The sequence below is a fragment of the Dipodomys ordii genome, unplaced genomic scaffold (assembly GCF_000151885.1).
Source record: "Dipodomys ordii isolate 6190 unplaced genomic scaffold, Dord_2.0 Scaffold11, whole genome shotgun sequence".
Classification (NCBI taxonomy): domain Eukaryota; kingdom Metazoa; phylum Chordata; class Mammalia; order Rodentia; family Heteromyidae; genus Dipodomys; species Dipodomys ordii.
Window position 1 is genome coordinate 2,507,597 of NW_012267227.1, and position 25,135 is coordinate 2,532,731.

Genomic DNA, 25,135 nt, shown 5'->3' on the forward strand with positions numbered 1-25,135 from the left:
GCCTCATGCATGCAAGGCAAGCGCTCCACCACTGAGCCAGCTTCCCAGCCTGAAGCTCACACTTTGAAGCCAATCAGGATAGACAAATCCAAGAGACTCTTATTTCCAGTTCACCACCCAAAAGCAAGAAGTGGAACTATGGCTCACGTTGTAAAGTACCAGCCTTGAGCAAAAAAAAGCTAAACAAGAGTATGAAGCCCCGAGTTCAAGTCCCAGTAATAGCACAAAAAGGAAGAGGAGGGGGAGGAGGAAGAGGAGGTGAGGGAAGGAGGAAGAAAGGAAAGAAAGAGAAAGAAAAAGGAAGGAAGGAAGGAAGGAAGGAAGGAAGGAAGGAAAGGAAGGAAATAATACAGTGTAATAGTTGGCTAACTCTTGCTTTAGATGGTTAAAATCAGTTCTAGGGATGAAGTCTAGAAGAGAAATCTTCATTCTAGAGTTTTCCACACTTCAGAAATGCCCATGTGAGGTAGAGGCCCTGACAGAGCCAAAGCCCAAGATGAAGGGGGGGGAGCAGGGCTGGAACGTTGTTTCCTTGGGGCTCATGGTTTGGCTTGGACCTCATGAACTCCCAGGATCTTGGGGCTCGTCCCCTTGGAGGAATGGCCCAGGGGTCAACTCTGCTCTCTGTCTCTTGGGCTTCTAACCACAGTCCGGATAAATACACACACACACACACACACACACACACACACACACACACACACACGCACGCACGCAAGCATGCATGCACACAGGGAGAAGAGATTGAACCCACCTCTTTCTGTCTCTTGCAGCTCTCACGGTGAAGTTTCTGACCAAGAGGTTTATCAGCGAATATGACCCCAACTTGGGTAAGAAAAGTGTTTCCCTCTGACCTCTGCTCCCCTGGGACCCTCCTGGGTTCCCCCCCCCCTTGGGGCCTCTGGGTGGAAGCTGCAGGATCATTTGGTTTTAGAGAGACTGGTTCAAGTGGCACAAATGCCCGTGCCACAGCCCACCTTCAGAGAGCTGGGGAGTTGGCTCAGCTCAGAGAACACAGACCGGACTTGTTTGCCCTAAAATAGAAGGTATGAGGAGACTTCCAAAGAATGAAGATCAAAAAGCCAAAGGAAGCAAGATATTCACAGGCAAAGATATGTTGTTTGCAAGATGGTCACTTGGTGTTCTTTTCCAGAAAACAGACCTTTGAGAAACGTTCTCCAAGACGGCTGCTTTCTGAGCCAGACTTGCAATTCCCATGAGAAAAACAGAACAAAATAAAACAAAATGGGGGGGGGGGAGGAGAAGATGGTCAGTCATGGGGTTTGAACTCAGGGCCTGAGCCCTTTCCCTGAGTTCTTTTGCTCAAGGTTAGCACTCTTCCATTTTTGAGCCACAGAGCCACTTCTGGTTTTCTGGTGGTTAAGTGGAAATAAGAGTCTCACAAGCTTTCCCGCTTAGTCTGGTTTTGAATCATGATCCTCAGGTCTCAGCCTCCTAAATAGCTAGGATTACCAGCGTGTGTGAACCACTGGCACCTGGCTTCTTAGGTTATTTTATTAGCTTCAGCTGCACCATGGGGACAGTGTGGGTGTTTGGGTACCTGTCAGAAGTGGGTTTGAATCAAGACTCTGCCATTTATTTGCTGGCTGTGCAACTTGGAGACAGTCACTTAACCACTCTGAGCAACAGTTTTCTCATCTGTAAACATGATTATAAACCATCTATCTCAGAGAGCTGCTGTGAGAATTAAGGACATAACTTGACCCAGAAGAGACTCTGAATGCTTCTTCACTTTTACTTTCTCCTCAAGTGGCTTTCCATACACAGTGCCTGAGATCCCCTCAGACTTGATCAGATCTGTGTTTCTGAAATGGATTTATCTATGTATTTATGTCTTTATTTGTACTGGTCCTGGGACTTGAACTCAGAGCCTGAGCACTATCCCTAGACATTGCTGCTCTAACCGTTTGAGCCATCACTCTTCTCCCAGTTTTTTTTTCTTTTTCTTTTTAATTGGAGATAAAGAGTCTCCTAGACTTTCCTGCCAACTCAGCCTCAAAGTACGATCCTCAGATCTCAGCCATCTGAGTAGCTGGGATTACAAGCGTGAGCTGCCAGCAGTGGATCTTGATTGAGTAATTTCCAAATTCCAGCTGGTGCTTGGCAGTGGAACATGTGATCAGCCTGACTGGGGCAGGTCACAGCCGCTACACAGTAGTTAATCATGTGTCACCCCAGACCCTCTCTACCAGGACATTCTAAGGAACAGCACCATTGCTCAGAGGCCCTGTCCCACCTCCAAGAAGAGCAGCAGCCAGAAGATCCTGGGGAGAAATTTCTGGACTTTCAGTAGATGGGCTTCAGGCCGATGTTAGCACAACAGTTCTTTAGACTTTTCCAGCATCTCCCAAGAGCCTGACCATCTGGGGATCCCCTTGAGATGGAGATTCACCCCCCGTTCCAGCAAGTATACAGAGCTAGATGCTCTTATACCATGAGGTTGGATTTGGGGCTTTTAGGGTTCTCTTTCAAAAATCATTATCACACACACACACACACACACACACACACACACACACACACACACACACACGTTTAATTGGTGGAGAAATGGCAGCAGATCCGAAGATCTGCCTAAGATCCAGGAGTCCCTAAAGCAAAGGAAGAAGATGAAGTTCTGCTCTCTGGGCCTCACTTTTCCCCATCTAGATGGAGCGTATAGACGGAGCTGTGTGTGTGAGCTGGGCTTTGTCGTGGGCTGTGACTGTGAGAGCTGCTTGTGGGAGGGCTTTGCTGGTGCTGAGCCCAGGGAAAGGCTTCGAGAATGTCCTCCTCTCACAGAAAGGCTGCAACTGCTCACCACACTCAGCCCCTCTCCTCTTCATCCTCCTCTAGCAAGGACTCAGATGAGCTCCATCTCTGGAGCTTTCTCTCACTACAGACACTCTGCCCAGAAACGCGTTCCTTTTATTACTCTAGCACGGCACCTGTGGCTCACACCTGTAATCCTAGCTACTCAGGAGGCTGAGATCTGAGGATCAAGGTTTAAAGCCAGTCTGTGAGACTTTTTTTTAATCCGCAATGCACCACCAAAAAGCCAGAAGTGGCCAGGCACCGGTGGCTCACGCCTGTCATCCTAGCTACTCAGGAGGCTGAGATCTGAGAATCGTGGTTCAAAGCTAGCCCGGGCAGGAGAGATCATGAGACTCCTATCTCCAATAAACCACTAGAAAAGCGGAAGTGGCACTGTAGCTCAAGTGGTAGAGTGCTCGCCTTGAGCTGAAGAGCTGAGGGACAGCGCCCAGGCCCAGAGTTCAAGCCCCACGACTGACAAAAAAAAAAAAGCCAGAAGTGGAGATGTGGCTTCAGTGATAGAGTACCATCCTTGAGTGTAAAAGCTAAGGGACAACACCCAGGTCCTGAGTTCAAGCCCCAGTACCAGCATGTGTACACACACACACACACACAATTAGGAGGCTGAGGTCTGAGACTCCAGGTTCAAAGCCAGAACGGGGCAGGAAAGTCTGTGAAACTTTTTTTTGGGGGGGGGTCCAGTCGTGGGGCCTGAACTCTGGGCCTGGGCGCTGTCCCTCAGCACCTCAGCTCAAGGCTAGCGCTCTACCACTTGAGCCACAGCACCACTTCCCGCTTTTTCTGCTTATGTGGTGCTGAGGAATCGAACGCAGGGCCTCAGGCATGCAAGGCAAGCACTCTACCACTGAGCCACCTTCCCAGCTCCTCTGTGAAACTCTTATCTCCAATGAACCACCAGAAAACTGGAAGTGGCACTGTGGCTCAAAGAGGTAGAGAGCTAGCCTTGAGCAAAAGAGCTCGGGACAGCTCCCAGGTCCTGAGTTCGAGCTCCAAGACTGACCAAAAGAAAAAAAAAGGGGGCACAAGGAGATCTGACACCTTTTCCAGGATTCTCTGCCTATTTGGAAGGGTACTCCAGATGACTTTGGTTAGAAAATAAAGACAACTCTTGGGGCTGGGAAGGTGGCTCAGTGGTAGAGCGCTTGCCTTGCATGCCTGAGGCCCTGAGTTCGATTCCTCAGCACCACATAGGCAGAAAAAGCCGGAAGTGGCGCTGTGGCTCAAGTGGTAGAGTGCTAGCCTTGAGCTGAAGAGCTGAGGGATAGCGCCCAGGCCCAGAGTTCAGGCCCCATGACTGGCAAAAAAAAAAAAGAAAGAAAATAAAGACAAATCTCAACAAAATGTTGGCATCCAGAGACAGCTCTTTGGGTGGGTTCAAATATAGTTAAGCATTTTGGACATATTTTCCATTCAATTTTTTTTTGGTCTTTGCATAAGAGCAGCTATTTATCCAAGTCCTGCAAGCAGGCTGGCGACGCGGAGCTGTCTGTGATTCATGCTGGATGCGAGTGGACCTGGCGTGTGTCCAGGCCCGCATGCCTGCCAGCGGCCCCAGAGCAGTGTGTGCCTCTGCATTCATCAGGCCCGGGGTGCTGTTCTCACAGTGGTTGCTGCCAGGAGGCAGAGAGGACCCCAATTCTGCCTGGAGAGGTCTTGTTGGGGTTGAGGGGCACACTCAAGGGGGCCAGCAGGGGAAAGTGAGGAATGAGTACATTTTTGTTTTTGGTCGGTCCTGGGGCTTGAACTCTGGGCCTGGGCGCTGTCCCTCAGCTTTTCAGCTCAAGCCGAGCACTCTACTACTTGAGCCACAGTGCCTTTCCTGGCTTTTTCTGCTTATGTGGTGCTGAGGAATCAAACCCAGGCCCTCATGCATGCAAGGCAAGCACTCTACCACTGAGCCACCTTCCCAGTCCAGTCATCTTCCCTGCCCAAGTGCGTTCTTGTATGTGTGCAAATGTGGGGGGGGGGAACCCTGGGGGTGACATCTTCTTTGCATGTCTGACCACTGCTACTTGCTGATTTCTTAGGTTGGAGATTACAAGAATAGAAAAAGCTGATTGCCAGTGACTCACGCCAATAATCGTAGCTACTCAGGAAGCTGAGATCTGAGGATCTTGGTTCAAAGCCAGCCCGGGCAGGAACGTCCATGAGACTCTTATCTCCAATAAACCATCAGGAAACTGGAAGTGGCACTGTGGCTCCAGGGGTAGAGCGCTCGCCTTGAGCTGAAGAGCTAAGTGACAGCACTCAGGCTCAGAGTTCAAGTCCCATGACCAAAACCACAACAATTTACCAGGCACCAGTGACTCATGCCTATAATCCTGCCTACTCAGGAGGCTGAGATCTGAGGATCACGTTTTGAAGCCCGCTCAAGCAGGAAAGTCTGTGAGACTTTTATCTCCAACTAACCACCACAAAACAGAAGTGGAGGTGTGGCTCAAGAGGTAGAATGCTAACTTTGAGCACAAAAGCTCAGGGACAGTGCCCAAGCCCTGAGTTCAAGCCCCAGCACTGGCATGCACATGCACATACACACACACACACACACACAAACTGGAAGTGAGGTACGGCTGACGTGGTAGAGTGCCAGATGAGTGAAATGAGCTCCAATCATTCAAGCCCCAATACTCGCCTACCCAGAGAGGAAAGCTGGACACAGGCTGGGTTTGTGGCCTGCCACCCTCTGATCTAAAGGATCATCTGTGTTTCAGAGGATACTTACAGCTCTGAGGAGACTGTGGACCACCAGCTTGTCCACCTGAGGGTCATGGACACCGCAGACCTGGTAAATTACCCCCACCCCCTTACCCATGCACAAGGGCAGGGAGGGGGTGTGGGCCCTGAGAATCCGCACAGGGCCTCGGTTGGGAATTTATATTCCTTTGAAGCTCCAGTGTGCTGTGCAACCTTGAGTGAAGTCCTGCCGTTTCTGGGCCTGAGTCTTACATTGCCAAAATTCGAAAGCTGGTGACGATCCTTCCCTGGGACACGCTGATGATTCAGAGGCAGCTTGAGCCGAGCACCTGGGACTCACGCCTATCATCCTAGCTACTCAGGAGGCTGAGATCTGAGGATCGTGGCTTGAAGCCAGGCAGGGAAAATCCATGAAAGTCCTATCTCCAAGAAATCACCCAAAAAGCCAGAAGTGATACAATGGCTTAAGACCTCTAGCCTTGAGCACAAAAGCTCAAGGACAGTGGCCCAAGCCCTGAGTTCAAGCCCCAGAACTGGTACCTAAGTAAATAAATAAATAAAGGCAGCATGAAATTGACCCCAAACCAGGGGCCTAAGGTCTTCAAGGCTCTCTGGATGGCTGGAGGGAGGTCAGGAGACAATGTCTCCTTTCACACCAGGCCAAATCCACACTCAAGTGCCCCTTTGAAAAGGCCTATGGGGGGAGGGGGGACAATAAACAAAAGACTGTTATCACAGAGTGATGGGGGCGTCCAGGTGAGAGCCTGTACCCCATCTCCTTCCTCCCTCACCCCAGGACACCCCCAGGAACTGCGAACGCTACCTGAATTGGGCACACGCCTTCCTGGTGGTGTACAGCGTGGACAGCCGCCAGAGCTTCGAAGGCAGCAGCAGCTACCTGGAGCTGCTGGCCCTGCACGCCAAGGAGACTCAGCGTGGCTACCCTGCTCTGTTGCTAGGCAACAAGCTGGATATGGCTCAATATAGGTGAGTGCCCAGCTCCGCCCCCTCCCCTCCCCGGCCCCGCCCCTTGGTGCTCATCTCCAAGTTCATGCTCTCCATTGGCAGGATTACTTAGCTGTCAAGAGCAGTCATCACTTGGAATATAGGGAACAGGATTGTGTAGGAAAGGAACAGGGGGGTACTGAGAACAAGTATCTGGACCCTGTAGATGCTGGACCCCAGAAGTCAAAAGCCAAGCCAAGCTGTGTGCATGCAGGGTAGCTCACGCCTGGAATCCCAGCTACTCAGGAGCTTGAACTCTGCCAATCCTGTTTCTTAGCCTGAGCTGATAAATCAATGAGATTCATTGAGACTCATTTCCAGTTCACCTGCAAAAAGCCAGACATGGAAGCGTGGCTCAAGTGATAGCCCTGAGCAAACAATGCCAAGCAAGAGCAAAAGGCCCTGAGTTCAAGCCCCAGTGTGGACACACACACACACACACACACACACACACACACACACACACACACACACACACACGGGAGAAGCAGCAGCAAAGCCACTCCCTCTCTCCTGGGTCTCTGTGGTCTTTCGGCCTCATCCTTTCTTGCCTAAGACTACTTGATGACCTTCTGCGCACAATCCCAGTAGCCAGTCAGCTGGTTAGTCATTCAGATGCACTGAGAGGCTGTGATTGGCTCATTGGGTCATATGTCTTCTGTAGCCCAATCAGCTCTTGCCTTTCCCAAGCCAGGCCCTCGGGCTGGCTGCCACAGTTGGCTGCTTCAGGGCAGGCCCTTTCAGAAAGGCTTGGACTTGAACCAGAGGTCACAGACTGGGCCAGAGGCTAGATTGCTACACAACACTGCCTCTGTATTTGGCTTGGCTGATACTGCGCTTTTAAACAACCTGGAATTGGAATACTTTGAGGTGGGGCCTGCTTTTTCCAAATGACCCCGACCCCAACCCTCCACATTATCCTGGTAGGCCCCAGGGCCCCTGCTGTGGTTGCTGCCTGGACCTGATGAGTAACTTTCTGAGCTTTTGTTGGTGTGGCACTATCTGCTCTTGGCAGCTGGCTCCTGATTTCCCACGCCCCAAAGATCCAATGAACAGGTGTTAGGAAAGAGGGGTCCTTTGTTTAGAACAAGTCCGATGTGTAGTGGGGGAAGGGAATTATGGAGTTGGGAGGGGGGTGGGCACAATAAAGAGGCTGACACAGGAGTCTGAGACTCCCTTCTTGGCAAACAAGTCAATTCTTGGGGAGCAAGGCCCGTTGTTACATGTTAAAAGTGGACGCAAGGAGTGCTTAAGGAATTCAGAAGACTGGATTTGAGCTGAGCACCAGTAGCTCATTCCTTTCATCCTAGCTACTCAGACAGCCGAGATCTGAGGATCTCAGTTCAAAATCAGCCTGGCAGATAAATCCAAGGATTATCTTCAGTTAATCAACAAAAAGCTAAAGTGGAGGCTGGCTCAAGTGGTAGAGCACCAGCCTGGAGCAAAAGAAAGAAAGAAAGAAAGAAAGAAAGAGAGAAAAATAAAGAAACCAGCCAAGTATTAGCTGGCATCTTCCATGCTTGTCTTGTTACTAAAAGATTAAAATGTGTTTGCCAGACACTAGTGGCTCACTCCTGTAATCCTAACTACTCAGGAGGCTGAGATTTAAAGACAATGATTCAAAGCCAGCCTGGGCAAGAAAGTCTGTAAGAAAACCAGAAGTGGTACTGTGGCTCGAAGTGGTAGAGTAGCCTTGAACAAAAAACTCAGTGCCCAGGCCCTGAGTTCAAGCCCTACGACCACCAAAGACAAAAATATGGGCTAGAACTCCTATGCCACCAACAAAAATATTCCCTAGACAGCAACAGAATAATAATGACACGTGGCTGTCATCTTCTCACTGGTGTGTGTGTGTGTGTGTGTGTGTGTGTGTGTGTGTGTCTTTATCTGTCTCTGTCTTATGGTAGTAGACTTGAACCCAGGGCCGAGGTACTGTCCCTGAGCTTTTTTTTGCTCAAGGGTAGAGCTCTACCACTTGAGACATAGCTCCCCTTCTAGCTTTTTTTTTTAGTGGTTAATTGGAGATAAGAGTCTCACAGATTTTCCTGCCTTGGCTGGCTTTGAACCGGGATCCATAGATATCAGCCTCCTGAGTTGCTAGGATTATAGATGTGAGCCACCTACCCTCCACTGATGTCTCCTCTTCTGGACAGCTAACCTACCCAACAGGTCCTGACTTGAAGGTCAGAAGTTTCCAGAATCTTCCCCGTTGTAAGCACTTTATCCTGTCATTCCAGGAGATAGTATGGGACCAGACTGGAAAAGGTGCTTTTCCCTCTTTTCCCCCTGTACACCAGGAAAAGTGCTTTTCTTTTCTTTTTTTTCTTTTGGTGGGTCGTGGGGCCTGAGCTCTGGGCTTGGGCACTGTCCCTCAATGGTAGACTAGAGCTCTACCACTTGAGCCACAGCGCCACTTCTGGCATTTTCTGTTATGTGGTGCTGAGGAATCGAACCCAGGGGTTTATGCATGCAAGGCAAACACTCTACCACTGAGCCACCTTCCCAGCCCGGAAAAGTGCTTTTCTTCTGCTCTCTGCTGCCCTCTCCTGGACAGGCTGATAAAAACCCATGAGTCCTGAGAACTGCCAGCCACAGACTTCTTGCTTTTTATTTAGCACTGGTTTCACAAGCCAGGGCAGAGGGAGGCTGACTTCCTGACAGAAGAGAAGAGGAGAGAGCAGACTGCACCTGGCTTTCTTCCTCTGGTCATATGCAGGTCTGGCTTGGGGAACTTTATACCAACTTCTCTCTTACCTTTTCCTTCCATCCTGAATTGCGACTTTGGTGATATCAGACACCATTTGTGTGTGTGTGGGGGGGGGTGGGTGCTCTACCTCTTGAGCCACAGCAACACTTCTGGCTTTTTTTGGTATTTCTTTAGAGATGAGAGTCTCACAGCCTTTCTTTCCTGGGCTGGCTTCTAACTATGATCCTCAGATCTCAGCCTCCTGTGTAGCTAGGATTACAGGTGTGACCCACAGGTGCCTCACCAGCCACCATTTTTTAAACTGAGCCCCAGGCTCTGCGGGCTAGGAACCGAACACAAATCATCTTTCCCAGTTTGGGTTTTATTTTGTTTTGTTTTTGGTCTGAACACTGTCCCTCAGCTCTCCAGCTTAAGACTAGTGCTCTACCACTTGAGCCACAGCGCCACTTCCAGTTTTCTGGTGATTTATTGGAGAGAAGAGTCTCACAGACTTTCCTGCCCTGGCTGGCTTTGAACCATGATCCTCAGATCTCAGCCTCCTGAGTAGCTAGGATTACAGGCATGAACAACTGGACCTGGCTCATCTTTCCAGCTTTTAACACGCCTGAGTGGCTTAGGTCAACACCCCAAGATACAGAGGGGGAAACTTAAGACTCAGGGCCCCCCAGGCAGAAGGTGGGGAGCTGGATACAAGCCTGGTTCTGCCGGCCTAGGAGAACTTCCCTGATGACTCACCACCTCGCCCTGCCTTCCTCCAGGCAGGTCACCAAGGCCGAGGGTGCAGCGTTGGCTGGCAGGTTCGGATGCCTGTTTTTCGAGGTCTCTGCTTGTCTGGACTTTGAACACGTGCAGCACGTCTTCCATGAAGCGGTGAGGGAAGCCCGGAGGGAACTAGAGAAGAGTCCTCTGGCCCGGCCCCTCTTCATCTCCGAAGACAAAGCCCTGACCCACCAGATCCCATTCACTGCCCGCCATGGGCTAGCCAGCTGTACCTTTAACACTCTCTCCACTGCCAACCTGAAGGAGATGCCCACTGTGGCCCAGGCCAAGCTGGTCACTGTGAAGTCATCCCGTGCCCAGAGCAAACGCAAGGCGCCCACCCTGACCCTACTAAAGGGCTTTAAGATCTTCTGAGGGCCTCCCCCACTGCCCCCCATGCTGTTATAAGAATCCGGGGTTCAGCCACGGGGCTATGGACCCCCTCTGATGGATCAACAGCCTTTCACCTCTGGTGGACAGCTGACTTTTAAGTGCAGCACCAAGCATTGGTTGTCCATTCAATTCACTGTACAAGCCACAGGCCTTGGTCTCTGTGGTAACTGCTACATCCAAGACCCTGGAGGAAAATACCCACTGCTACATAGCCCAGAGATCAGGGGTCATCCTTATGTAGGAAGAATCTGCTGCCTTGGCCCCTGTCTGCTTCGTCTACAGCAGTAGCCCCTAGTGTCCATCTCTTGATGGACAGTTCTGACACCTGAGCTGAGAACAGCTTGTTAGGACCAATGGTTCTGGAGCCACAGCGCCACCTGGTGGACAGTACACGCATGGTGGTTGATCCAGAGACAGGAGCCTGGATCCTGTCTGAGGGAGCAAACCCTACTGTTTATCCAAGGAAAATGTCTAATAATCCTACAGGAAAAATCTAGATGGGGAAAAGAGGTCCCAGGCAGGGATTTTTTTCCTAGTACTTTGCCTCTCAATGAGGGGACAAGAGAGGGAGGGAGGGGGTTGTGGATTGCCTAATTTAGGGAAGCATTTTGTTAAGGACTTTGTCCATGGATGCCCCCAGGACCCACTTCTTCAAGTTTAATGACCAAGGCTGCAGAATGAAGCCATTCTGTGCAGTGACAATTGCAGCAGGCCCACAGCTGGCAGAATCACGCACCCTCTGGTAGGCACTGATGACCTGCCCTACGGTGGTTAGGTCTGCTTTGGCCGGACCCAGATCCTCAGTAATGAGTCTGGGTGTTCAAAGCCCACTTTTTATTTTTTATTTGGTTTTTATTTTTTGCACCGGTACTGGGGCTTGAACTCAGAGTATTGCACTCTAGCTTGGCTTCTTTTGCTCAAGGCTAGTGCTCTACCACTTGAGCCACTTCCCAATATATTTTTGTATGTGTGCCAGTCCTGGGGCTTAAACTCAGGGTCTGGGTGCTGTCCTTGAGCTTTTTTTTTTTTTTTTTTTGCTCAGGGTAGGTACTCTACCACTTGAGCCACAGCTCCACTTCTGACTTTTTGGTGGTTAAGTGAAGATAAAAGAAGTCTCACAGACTTTCCTGCCTGGGCTGGCTTCAAACCACAATCCTTAGAGCTCAGCCTCTTGAGTAGCTAGGATTACAGGCATGAGCTACCAGTGCCCAGCTTCAAACCTACTTTTGTAAGACAGAATCTAAAGCATCAGAGGGTAATAAAGCATTTTGGTATAAGTTAGTTAGCATTTCTTATCCCACACTGTGAGAGCCCCAAAATCCAAACTATGAGACCCTGAAAGGATTGAGAGTTTGAATTTCCTTCGCCCAATATACTCTTAGAACACTGCGAGGTTTCCTGAAAGATCCTGGCTTAACGGCAACTCAGATTCCACCCTAAAACTGTGGGAGCCTAAGGGTATTCTTAGGTTTATGCAAATTGTAGGCTGTTATCTATTTGCTCTTCTTCCTAGAATAAGAAGGTCACCTACCATCTCTATACAAAATATTGTCACCTGTTGAAGTTTGTGTCTTGCTTCTTTGCACAAGACCAATAAAAAAAAACCTTGGTTAATGGAATCTTGGGGTCTGTGGCTGGCGGAAGGCTACAGGTCCTCTGGTACCCCAAATCTCAGTTCCACAGTCCAGTCTCCGATATTGCATTGCTCGCGATTGCAGGACATTAAGGAGCACGCGGCCGGTTGCAACACCACACCATAGCTGAGATTGGGATCAGGATACTTTCTTGGGGTCTCACTGTTAGCAAGAGAGGCTGTCAGAGGCAGGGATGCAATCATTTTCTGTTTACTACAAACCCTCAACAGATTACAGAGAAGGACTCTGGTGGGCCAAAGAACCAGAAAGGGGATTCTATTCCTGGATTCTGCCCCTTCTCTTCCCATCTCCAGTCCCAGGAGCTTGGACTGAAAACACCTCTAACCCAGTGCTTAGCTCCTCCTCAGTTGGAGCAGCCGGGGTCTGAAGGAGGCTATGAATTTCCCAAAAACCCATGCTACCAGGCACCAGTGGCTCATTCCTGTAATCCTAGCTACCAAGGAAGCTGAGATCTGAGGATCGAGGTTCAAGGCCCATCCAGGAAAGGAAGTCCATAAGACATTTCTCCAATTAACCAGCAAAAAGCTGCGAGTGGGGTTGTAAGTAGCAGAGCATTAGCTTTGAGGGGAAAAAAAGCTCAGGGACAGTACCTAGGTCCTGAATTCAAGCCCTAGTACCTACCTACCTACCTACCTACACACACACACACACACACACACACACACACACACACACTCACACATACAATGCTGAGAGGACCTGGCAAATGCCACAGGCCGGCTATGGGTGTGTGTGTGTGTGTGTGTGTGTGCGCGCCAAACCCTTTGAACAAACTATCCAATTCCAGCGGCTGTGTGTGTGTGTGTGTATACCAAACCCTTTGAACAAACTATCCAATTCCAGCCACTCACTTCCAGAAGCATTTTAATAAAAGCACTTAAAAAATAATAACACAACTGTCATTCGATTGCATTCGATTGCAGCCAATGAAAGCTCCAGGCAGCTAGGGGTGACCATCACCCCTGAGGGCCTTTAGCTGAGCTCAGGCCTTGGTCACGCGTGCAGCCGGTGCGCTGCGCATGCGCCGAGCACTCCCTAGCTTTCACTTTCTGTTGCATCTGGAAGGAACGCCTGACAGACATCAGTCTTTTCTGCTTCGAACGTTCCCACCTGGACCAAGTTTGGGTTTCCTGAGATCAAGGTCTCTCTGAGGTCTTTGAGGCTGCTGCTTGGTTTGGCTCCAGAATCTTCCAACTGTAGGCCTTCCGGTGTTTCTTTTTCTTGGGGCTGCAGCTTGCTTTGTCTGCAAGGGAGGAAGTGGGGTTGGGAGGAACTGTATCACTGGGCCAACCCCAGTGGTGGAGAGAGTTGGGGGTGTGGTGGGGGAGCACTCATGTGGAGTCTGGGAGTTGTTAAAGCCCCTACAGAGCCAGACACTGCTGGCGACTCACACCTGTCATCCTAGCGATTCAGGAGGCTGAGATCTGAGGATTAAGGTTCGAAGCCAGCCCCGGCAGGAAAGTCCAGGAGGCTCTTATTTCCAATTAACCACCAGGAAAGCAGAAGTGGCACTGTGGAGCTATGCCAGCCTTGAGTGCAAAAGCTCAGGGACAGGGCCTAGGCCCTGAGTTCAAGCACCAGCACAAATGACAAACAACAACACTAAAAAATAAGACCTGAATTTGCAGAGAACCTGTGTGCACAGGACAATGTCTGTTGTTTCCACAGAGAGATACCTGCTCTCTAGGAGGACTATGCAGGATACCAAGGTGGGGCTTCTTTTTTTTTTTTTGTCGGTCGTGGGGCTTGAACTCTGGGCCTGGGCGCTGGCCCTCAGCTCTTCAGCTCAAGGCGAGCGCTCTACCACTTGAGCCACAGCACCACTTCCAGTTTTCTAGTGGTTTATTGGAGATAAGAGTCTCACGGTCTCTCCTGCCCGGGCTGGCTTTGAACCGCGATCCTCAGATCTCAGCCTCCTCAGTAGCTAGGATTACAGGCGTGAGCCACCAGCGCTCAGCAAGGTGGGGCTTCTTAACAAGGGAGGAGCAAGGTGCTCCCCCATTTATTTTTAAACAGTACTGGGGGTTGAACTCAGGGTCTCATGCTTGCTAGAAAGGTGCTCTACCACCTGAGCCATGCCTCCATCTCCTTTTGTGTTTTGCTTTAGTTCTATTTCAGATAAGATCTTGAATTTTTGCCCAAGGCTACCCTGGACCACAACAATCCTTTTACCCACTGGCTCCTGTGTAGCTGGAATCACAGGTTAATGCCACAGATCCCAGCTTCTTTGTTGAGATTAAGTCTTGACAACTGTTTTTTGCCCTAGCTGATCTCAAACCTCAGTCCCTACAATCTCTACCTCCTGAGTAACTGAGCTGGGATTATATGCATGAGCCACACCCCACGCCCTGCCTAGACCATCTTCTTGTTTGTGCGTGTGCTGGTCCTGAGCTTTTCACTCAGAATCAGGGTGCTGTCCTTGAGGGTTTTTTTTGCTCAAGGTTAGCACTCTATCACTTGAGCCACAGTTCCACTCACAACTTTTGGATGGGTAACTGGAAATAAGAATGTCACAGCCTTTCCCAACGAGGCTGGCTTCCAACTGCAATCCTCAGATCTCAGCCTCCTTAATATCTGAGATGACAGATGTGAGTCACTATTACCCAGTAAGGCCATATGCTTAATAGCTACATTGTCATTCCTGTGTCATTCTGGCTTGTTGGCCAGGTCAGAGGGCAATAATCTGGGGGCAGTTGCTGTTTGTTTGTTTTCACAGCTTTGGCTTTCTAAGATTTTTTTTTTCCCCAGTTCTGGGACATGATCTGTCAGGGAATGCTGTTCTAAAAGCTTCTTTTTGCTCCAGGCTAGTGCTCTACCTCTCTAACACTTAAACCAGAGCTCAACTTTTTGTTGTTTTTTTTTTTGTTAGTTGTGGGGCTTGAACTCTGGGCCTGGGTGCTGTACCTGAACTCTTCAGCTCAAGGCGAGTGCTCTACCACTTGAACCACAGCGCCACTTCAGACTTGTAAGACTTCAACTTGCTGTTCCGAAATGTAGACAGTCAAAGGCCCTAAATGAGCTCATCCCAGATTTCCTTCTGGAGATTCCCTTCCCTTCAGAGACCCACCCAGCCCAGCTTCTTACCTGTTGGCCCGGATGTTCCTTGCCAGGAGGTACATGCTAATCACTACCACCAAGGCTGCCAAGACAAGCATGGAATAGTTCCAAGGAGATGCTGAAGAGGAACAAGAGACAGGCCCATGAGGAGAGGCCAGGAACCTCACTGTTAGGGCCTGGCTTGGATCCTAGCTCATAGATCTAACTATCCCTGGCCAGTGAGCCCCTTAGCAAGGCAAAACTGAGCCCCTTGTGATGGGGGAACTTCCAGTCTAACCAGCAGGAGGTATGACACACACCTGTCACAGAGAACACTGCACTGTCTTTGAATGTAAGTGTAGGAAAAATCCAGGAACCAGTGGCTCATGCCTGCAGTCCTGGCTACTCAGGAGGCTGAGGTTTCAGGATTGAAGTTTGAAGCTAGCCTGGATAGAAAGGTCTGCCAGACTGCAGTTCCAATTAACCAGCAAAATGCTTCACTGGAGCTCAAGTAGGTAGTGAGTCAGCTCTGAGAAAAATAAAAATAAGATCCAAATTGAGGGGCTGGGAAGGTGGCTCAGTGGGAGAGTGCTTGGCCTTGCATGCCTGAGGCCCTGGGTTTGATTCCTCAGCACCACATAAGCAGAAAAAACCAGAAGTGGCGCTGTGGCTCAAGTGATAGAGCACTAGCCTTGAGCTGAAGAGCTGAGGGACAGCGCCCAGGCCCAGAGTTCAGGCCCCATGACCAACAACAACAAAGATCCAAGTCGAATTCACAAGGGCAGAGATTTGTGTTTTTACTTCTCTGCAGGCAGTGCTGAGAACAGACCCTGGCATTCAGCTGGAGTTGAATAAATAGTCACGATGATTGGATGGCTGCATAAACGAGGGCCACAGCCTGAGAAAATGAGGGAAGGGTTCAGCCCAGCCCCTGCGAGTAGTTATATGCGCAGTCTGAGTCTGTCTGTCTTCCTTACAATGTCCTATATAATAGAAGAGACCATGCTAAGATGTCATTCACGTTGTCCTTTGTGTCCAGCATCTATCGCGAGATCCCGTTCCCTCCCCCCCCCCCCACCAATCCCCAACCACTTACCATCTTCTACACGGAAAAACCAAACCATTTCTTCCAGTAGATCCTGGGGCACCGCAGTGCTAGCTGGGGCTACCACGGCCTCCTCTCTGGGCTCCATGTCCCTGATCCTGCTTGGGGTATGTTGTTGGCACCAAGGCTTTGGTCCCTTCACCCCAGCTGCCGGCCTCCCCTGCTAGGTCCCAGCCACAGAGCAGACAAGCCTGGAAGAGCCCTGCAAGCAAAGGGAAGGGAACATGATCTGATACAGCGCTTCAATTTCAGCTCCCCTCTGCTCCCACCAAACCCATGTATTTTCTAGTCCAAGGTTTTAAGGCCTGGAGAGACATGGGAATAACTCGTGTGTGTGTGTGTGTGTGTGTGTGTGTGTGTGTGTGCCAGTCAGTTCTAGGGCTTGAACTCAGGGTCTGGGCATTGTCCCTGTTTTCTCAAGGCTGGCACTCTACCATTTGAGCTACTTTTCTGGCTTTCTGACACTTAATTAAAGGTAAGATTCTCATGGACTTTCCTGCCTGCACTGGTTTCCAATCTTTTTTTTTTTTGTCGGTCGTGGGGCTTGAACTCTGGGCCTGGGCGCTGTCCCTCAGCTCTTCAGCTCAAGGCGAGCGCTCTACCACTTGAGCTACAGCACCACTTCCGGTTTTCTGGTGGTTTATTGGAGATAGGAGTCTCACAGTCTCTCCTACCTGGGCTGGCTTTGAACTGCGATCCTCAGATCTCAGCCTCCTGAGTAGCTAGGATGATAAGCATGAACTGTTGCACCCAGCTTGTGGTTTAAAGCTCTGATGTTGATTAAAAGTCATCACAGGGGTAAGGGGGGGCATGTGCCGAGAACTGAGTCAGTGACAGGCTGTGGGATCCTTGCAAAGGACATTTCTGCTCCTAGGCTGTCCAGCAACCCCAGCCCACCTCTACAAGCCTGATTTCTAGCAAATTATCCTACCCAATGCCTTGGCCAATCACAGGCAACTACCTCCTCCCATGTGACAAGGCTGGGCCTATCACAGTCTTCCTCCTGATATATACTCAAAGATGGGTAGAAGAAAGAGACCGGCTTGCTGCAGAGAGCTCTTTCCTATGTTCTCGGGTGAACAGCCCTAGTACCTACATGTACTTTCTCTCTCTCTCTCTCTCTCTCTCTCTCTCTCTCTCTCTCACACACACACACACAAAAAAAACAAGGATTGGCGCTGGTGGCTCATGCCTGTAATCCTAGCTACTCAGGAGAATGAGATCTGAGGATCACAGTTCAAAGCCAGCCAGGCAGAAAAGTCCTTGAGACTCTTATCTCCAATTAATCACCAGAAAATGGAAAGTGGCGCTGTGGCTCAAGTGGTAGAGCGCTAGCCTTGAGCTGAAGAGCTGAGGGACAGCGCCCATGCCCTGAGTTCAAGCCCCATAACCAAAACCAACCAAACAACAACAATAAAAGTAAGGGAGGGAGAAAGGGGGCAGGAACAAACAAAGACAAATTCTTGTGACAAACATATATCTTGTGTGTGTGTGTGTGTGTGTGGTCCTGGGGCTTGAACTCAGTCCTGGGCACTGTGCCTGAGCTTTTATGGTCAAGGCTAGCATGCTACCACTTCTGAGCATTTTCTCTCAAATCTAGCGCTCTACCACTTTGAGCCACAGCCCCACTTCCGGTTTTCTGGTCCTTAACTGGAGATCTGAGTCTCATGGACTTTCTTGCCTCTGCTGCCTTCAAACCATGATCCTCAGATCTCAGTCTCCTGAGTAGCTAGAATTATAGGCGTGAGCCACCAGCGCCCAGGGACATCTTACATTTTAAACAGGTCATAATGAAAACCATTGGGAGAGGTATTCCTGAGACAGGCTGGGAACACTCACCTTGATCCTGGGCTCGTGGGTGTGCTCCGTGGGTCGATGGTCACCGGAGCCCGGGAGTCTGCCCCTGTCTTCTCCCTGGAAGGTGCAGCTGTCACCTGGGGCTGCTTGTAGAAGCTGTGGCTGCCGATCCATCTAGAAGCTTTACCTTCATCCACGCCCAGGCTTGTGCTGCCCCTGTGGGTGACTGACCTCTTGACTGAGTGACCTCAAATGCTACATGGGTGGAAACACTGGGGGGGGGGGATATAGGGTGCTTCATGTTCATGGGGTTAAGGGTAGCTCCAGGATGTGATTCTTTCAGGGTGATCAATGTTTAACCACAAGGCTGGAGCCAAGGTTGGCCTTTTATTGTCAGTGCATTCTCATCTGGAAGGTCATGGCGGTATCATGTGAATGACTTGAAAGAACTATAAAATCTGATCTGCAGAGGGGGGGGGAGACGTGGGGTGGGAGGGGGGAGGGAGCCCAGGTGGAATCCCCAGGAAGGAACTGGAACTGAGGTACTCCCTCACCAGGCTGGCCCCACCCAATTCTGATAGTCTCTCAGGTCCCAGACTGGCTGGCTGATTAACTGGCTTCCTTCTTTCTTTTTTCTTCCTTCCTTCCCTCCCTCCTTCTTCATTCCTCTTTCCCTCCTTCCCTCTCTCCCTCCCTTCCTTCCTTTTTCACTTTGGGTGCTAGTGGGATTTGAACTCAGGGCCTCACGCTGGCAAGGCAGGTACTGTACCACTTGCTGTGTCCTCAAGTTGCTTTGGCTTGAGGTTATTCTTTAGATAGAACCTCACATTGTTGTCCTAGACTGTTCTGTACCACGATCCGCCCACCTAGCCTTCCCTCATAACTGGGATGATAGGTATGAGCCACCACACCCAACTGCTTTTGTTGAGATAGTCTCACTAACTTAGGTATGGGGGTGGGGGGCGTGTCGTTGTTGTGTTGGTTTTTTCTGCTCCTCAGGAAGTTGTCCCAACTGGTCTCTCCTAATAGAGGAGCCATTTGATCCCCCACTGAGAGAAAAGCTGGTCCTTGGCAGGTTGTTGAAAAGGCATTGATGGGTAGAGGCCATGGCAAAAACTCTCCAAGCATCTCAGGGTAGGTCAGCCAGAATGCAGCCTGGCCTGTGGAAGGGAGGGTATCTTCCAACCGATGGCTTGCCTAGAGATGAGGTCTGGCAGCCTAGATAAGGAATTCCCCTGCCCAACCAACTAAGAGCTGAAGGGAGGGTATATGGCCCCCAGTGTGTCTTCTTCAGGCATCCCTGGTACTTAATTGGAGATAAGACTTTCCCTGCCTGGGCTGGCTTTGAACCATAATCCTCAGATCTCAGCCTCCTGAGTAGCTAGGATTACAGGTGTGAACCACTGGCCCCCAGTATGCTTAGTTTTTTCCCTCAAGGCTGGCATTGTATTACTTGAACCACAGCTCTACTTCTGGCTTTTTGGTGAATAACTGTAGATAAGAGTCTCAGGGACTTTCCTGTCCAGAATGGCTTTAAACTGAGATCCTCAGAGCTCAGCCTCCTGAGTAGCTAGGATTACAGGTGTAAGTCACTGGCGCCCAGTGGAAGAATTCATTTTTGTGTGAAACCTAGAGGAAGAACGGGGTTATGGTTCAAGCGGTATAACACTTGCTTAGCAAAGCTCAAGTTCCTGAGTGGAAACCCCAGCACCCCCGTAAAGCAAAACAAAGTCCAAATTGGGGGAAAACCAAGTAGTGGAACTTAAGGAAAATTTTCGAAAAGGTAGAATTAAACCTAAAATAGTTGAGGATTCAATCCTTATCTGATTCCCTTTTTTTTTGGGTCCGGTCATGGGGCCTGAACTCTGGGGCTGGGCGCTGTCCCTCAGCTCTTCAGCTCAAGGCTAGCACTCTATCACTTGAGCCACAACGCCACTTCCGGCTTTTTTCTTTTTGCTTATGTGGTGCTGAGGAATTGAACCCAGGGCCTCTTGCATGCAAGGCAACCACTCTACCACTGAGCCACCTTCCCAGCCCATCTGATTCCTTTTTTAAATGTTGTGATACTGTGGTTTGAACTCGGGACTTTATGCTTGCTGGGCTCACGTCCTTTGCTTGAACCCCTCTCCCTGCTGGTTATTTTTGAGATTTTTTGGGGGGGAAAGGGGATGTTGCGGGGAGGGCTGGCCTGTAACACAATCCTCCTGTTTATGTTTCCTGCCATAACTCGCATGACAGACACACACCACCACACCCAGCCTCTTCCACTGAGATGGGATCTTGTGATTTTTATTTTTTTTTTCAAGTCTGGGCTAGCCTGGAGGTGTGATTCTCCGGATCTTCACCTCTAGAGTAAATGGGATTACAGGTAGGAGCCAGAGCTCCTAGCTCTAAATTGATGCATTTATCTGCAGTAGGGTGGTGGAGAGCTGTGGTGGGTGTCCAAAAGGAAGCCGTCTTTACACTGAAGGGCAATGATCTCGGTTTACAAATGACTATTTCCATAGATATAGATAGATAGTGTCTATCTATCTATCTATCCAACTATCTATCTGTCTGGCTGTGTGGTTGTCTATCTATCTACCTATCTATCTATTCTGCTCAAAGAAGCATTTTAGAAATATTTGCCAAGTGCAGGAAGTTCAGAACTAGGGTTGATGTTAATAAACCTGAGTACGTACTTTCCCCACTCTCCACTCTCCGAACGCTCCTCCTCCATCCCTTTCATTTTATCTTGGTATTGAGACTTCCCAGGCCATTGACCCCAATTTATCATCCTCATTTTTATGACTTTGATCCCTTAATGCTGGTTAAAGTATAATAAGTATCTTCTTTAGGGCCAGGCTAAACTCAGAGTCCAAAAGTAGAATAGAGTCAGCTTCTCTCCCCCCCCCCCTCTCCCCCCCCATCCCCGCCGGGCTCTATGACATTGCTAAAGTTTAATCATTCTCAAACACAACACTCTTGACTTAGCCAGGGATGAAGATGATTCACTTAATGCTGTGCTCAATATCTGGTGAGGTTGGGTGCTGTGTTAAGTGATCAGCACTTCATGGGTCCCATGGGTCCACAAACAAGGAAGTACTCTCGGAATGTTTCTGTGGGGTGTACAGCAGGCCCCAGGGCTTGGGAAAATGTTCTAGGCAATTCGGTTGTGGCATTTGAGTTTGTCAAAGTTTTTTATGTTTTTTTATACTCATGCTATAAAAGGCTTAACAGTAATTCCAGCATAGAAATTCACTTTTAGTAAGGCTTAAGCAATCATTGTTTCACTAATTTTTGTTGTTGGTGGTCATGGGCTTGAACTCTGGGCCTAGACACTGTCCCTGAGCTATTGTTTATACCAATAGATAGGCCCCACTGCTGAATTGTTACATATCACAGTATAATTTAAGTACAAGGGGTTCCCCAGCACGAACCTCCCCCCCCAAGCAGAGGCCTGTACTATCTATACACAAGGCACAAGCAGTATGAATGAGCACCATCATCATTACAAAGACATTTTGTCTGTAATTTCAATTTCATGTCAATTTCATGTCCGTTATCCCTCAAATGTCTTTCAGCTTTTTTTTTTTTTGCAGTCCTGAGGTTTGAACTCAGGGCCTGGGCACTGTCCCTGAGCTTCTTTGCTCCAGGCTAGCACTCTACCACTTGAGCCACAGCGCCACTTCTGATTTTTTCTGTTTATGTGGGTACTGAGGAATTGAACCCATGTGCATGCTAGGCAAGCACTCTACCACTAAGCCACCTTCCCAGCCTAATTTTTACTTCCTAAGTTCTTTCTTTTAAAGGACACCTAGCCTTGTGGGTCCCCAAGATGTCTCCTAATGGGGGAATCTATTATCACTTGGTATTTGTGTAATTTCTGATAAAAACTGGGGAATGGGAGAATGGTGTGGGGGGGGAGTGGGTGTGTCATTGTAGCCCTGGTTTTCAAAGTCACTGGGCAAACGAGAGAGATACTTCTGCTGAGATCATACAAGGCAGAAACAGCTCAGTCAGAATTTACTTGCCGGGCTGGGATGTAGCTCAGTGGCAAAGCGCTTGCCTAGCAAGCGCAACATCCTGGGTTCGATCCCCAGTACCAAAAAAGAAGACAAAAAAAAAAAAGAATTTACTTGCCACCCTCTCATCCAGGAAAGATTGGTGAACAGGGGCCCCCTTGTGGATTTCTAGTGCATCTACAGGGAAGATACTGCAGTTTAGTACAGTCTGACTAGAGAACTGCTTTTCCAAAGGCTGCAGCTATAACCTTGGGTTCTGTCCCTGCTCCTGGCACTGGGCAGATGTGTGGCAGATCTTCCCCTGGTCGCCTGTGGCATTGTTACCCATGCTAGACGCAGTCCTTGTGACCTCAGGCCTGGGACACTTTACCAATCAGAGATCTAACCATCTTCCTCCTGCTCCTGCTTCGCCTTCTCCAGAGCTCTGGCTGTTTTCCCAAGACCCCTAACTTTTGCTCTGCCTTTTTTTTTTTTTGTATCAGTTCTGGGGTTTGAACTCAGGGTCTAGAGACTGTCCCTTTCCTTTTTCACCCAACTTCAGCCACAACTCCAGTTCCAGCTCTCTGCTGGTTCATTGGAGGTAAGAGTTTCACAGATTTTCCAGCCTGGACTGGCTTCAAACCACCATCCTTAGATCTCAGCCTCCCGAGTTGCTAGGATTACAGGTGTGAATCACCAGTGCCTTACAAGGAAGAGGTTTAGGTTTCTTTCTTTCTTTCCTTTTTTCTTTCTTTCTTTCTTGTCAGTTGTGGGGTTTGAACTCTGGGCCTGGGCACTGTCCCTGAACTCTTCAGCTCAAGGCAAGCACTCTACCACTTGAGCTCCAATGCTACTTTCTATTTTCTGCTGGTTAATTGGAGATAAGAGTCTCATGGACTTTCCTGCCTGGGCTGGCTTTGAACCGCAATCCTCAGATCTCTGAGTAGCTAGGATTACAGGCATGAGCCACCAGCACCCAGCTCTTATATAGTTTCATCTTTAATATTCTAGAGAAACTCCAGCCATTACAATAGCATCATGCTTAGCTTTTTTGTGGTACTAGGATTTGAATTCAGGGCCTGATGTTTGCTCTATTTGCTTGCTCATGGCTGGCACTCTACCACTTGAACCATGTCCCCAGCCCATTTTTTACTGGTTAATTAGAGATGGAGTCTCATAGGATTTTATGCCTGAGCTGACTTTGAACCTGGATCCTTCGGATCTCAGCCTCCTAAAAAGCTAGGTTTACAAGTGTGAGCCATCTGAACTTGGCTATATTTAGCTTTTTAAAAGAAATTTGGTGCAAATAGAAAGACCATTGATTACTATGTTAGATGCCAATGGTAGAAAGCAGTTATGTAGGAAATGGAAAACAGGTTATTGTCAACCTGACCAGAGGCAGGGCATGATCTGAAGACGCTGTGAAGCGTTTGAGATAGTTGGAAGAGGCAGAGCTGCACAGGAGAACTAGGCTGTTGAAAATTAAATATTGCTACGCCTGACACCGTGGCTCATGCCTATAATTCTAGCCACTCAGGAGGATGAATCTGACAATCACAAGTTGAAGTCAGTTCAGGCAGGAAAGCCCATGATGCTCTTATCTCTAGTCACCATAAAGCTGAAGGTGGAGCTGTAGCTCCGGTGGTAGAGAGACAGCCAAGGGGGCAGGCCCTGAGATAAAGCCCCAGTACTGGCACTAAATCCCCCCCCCCAAAAAAAACCACACACACACACACACACACACACACACACACATGCAAACTAGATCAGGACAGAACTTGATTTTTTCTTAAAAAGGGGAGCCTTAGGGACTCATCTCAGATGAGCAGGAGAATTGGAATTCCTGCTTTTATGCACCTCTCTCTCTCTCTTTCTCGTCAGTGGTGGGAACTTGAACTCTGGACCTGGGCACTGTCCCTCAGCTCTTCAGTTCAAGGCAAGCATTCGACCACTTGAGCCACAACACTACTTCCAATTTTCTGGTGGTTCATTGGAGATAAGAGTCTAACAGACTTTCCTGCCAGGACTGGCTTTGAACAGGGATCCTCAGATCTCAGCCTTCTGAGTAGCTAGGATTACAGGCATGAACTGCCAGCACCCGCTGCTTCTCTCTTTCCTAGTCAACATACAGGTAAAGTCGTCAAGGACTGCACACATTAGAAAAGTTGAGTCAATGACACCAAGCTCAGGTCCAGACAGTGAGGAGGGCATGGCTGAGCTTGCCACTGAGGAAGGGGTACCATTTAGAGAGATGGATATATGAGAGCTCAATCTAGGAAGCATGATTTGTGCAAAGGTACTGGGGCAAGGCCGTGCAGCAAAAGACTGGTCCCAGCATCATTGGGTTTAAGACAGCATGATGGGAAACTGGTGATAAAGCTAGACTAGAACCTGGTGGCGCTTCATAGACAGAGCTAGTACATGCCCACGAAAGCAGACCGCTGTATTGGCCTTGGGGATGTGAAATGCAAGGTCTTCTGGGACAACTTTTGCTGTTTACCTTCATGGTATCCCTGGGTATGAGGGTACCCGAGGGTGTGGGGGCCAGAATGGAGCTTTTGACTTAGCAATATGGATAAATAACTCAAGATTACCTGAGGGCTGAGTGGTTAGGATCTCAGGTTCAGGAGTTGAAGTCCAGGGCTGGAGTCATGCTCAGATGGCACACTGCCTGCTCAATATCTATGAACACTAACACCACCTTAGATCCCCCTGCACAAGCCCAATCCCACTTCTGCTCTGCTGTTTGCACAGAACTTCTCACTTTCTCCGAGCTTCGGTTCTCTTCAGTGAAATGACTGCAATGATATCTATCTCAGATCATGAACGCAAAGGTTAATTGTACTAATGGACGTCAAGTACATAGCTAGATCTTGCCACACAATGTGTTTAGTAAATATTACATAATAGCACAATAAATGAGAAAATGATACTGCATTGTATGAATATGGCTCCTCTCCAAAGTATGTTATCATTTGTTACCGAAACAATTCTAGGAGGGTTGCTAAACTGTGCACTTCCGGAACCCAACTCAGAAGGCCCCGCCCCCAGGACTGCCAGACCACGCCCCTATCACTTAAGGCCCCGCCTTCACGCTCCCACTTGGCCCCGCCCCCTCCGCGCATGCGCGAAGTGGGCCGCGGGCGGCCTGGGCGATGAGGGTTCC

At 49.3% G+C, this 25,135-nt stretch overlaps 2 protein-coding genes across 2 annotated transcripts in view; one reads left to right on the plus strand and one right to left on the minus strand.

Annotated features, from left to right (window-relative positions):
* Rasl12 (RAS-like, family 12) overlaps positions 1 to 10,947 on the plus strand; it is a 13,743-nt gene extending 2,796 nt beyond the window's left edge. The window contains exons 2-5 of the mRNA XM_013009917.1: positions 774 to 830; positions 5,547 to 5,620; positions 6,326 to 6,516; positions 10,000 to 10,947. Of these exons, the coding sequence (XP_012865371.1) occupies positions 774 to 830; positions 5,547 to 5,620; positions 6,326 to 6,516; positions 10,000 to 10,375 (698 nt within the window). The 3' untranslated portion in view covers positions 10,376 to 10,947. The remainder of the gene's footprint in view (positions 1 to 773; positions 831 to 5,546; positions 5,621 to 6,325; positions 6,517 to 9,999) is intronic.
* A 1,957-nt stretch (positions 10,948 to 12,904) lies between these two features.
* Slc51b (solute carrier family 51, beta subunit) lies at positions 12,905 to 18,286 on the minus strand. Its single transcript, XM_013010074.1, has 4 exons — positions 18,029 to 18,286; positions 16,181 to 16,391; positions 15,133 to 15,223; positions 12,905 to 13,291 (listed from the first exon to the last, which is right to left on the minus strand). The coding sequence occupies exons 2-4, from the start codon at positions 16,275 to 16,277 to the stop codon at positions 13,084 to 13,086; spliced, it is 396 nt and encodes a 131-aa protein (XP_012865528.1). The 5' UTR covers positions 16,278 to 16,391; positions 18,029 to 18,286; the 3' UTR covers positions 12,905 to 13,083.
* Between the last annotated feature and the right edge of the window lie 6,849 nt (positions 18,287 to 25,135).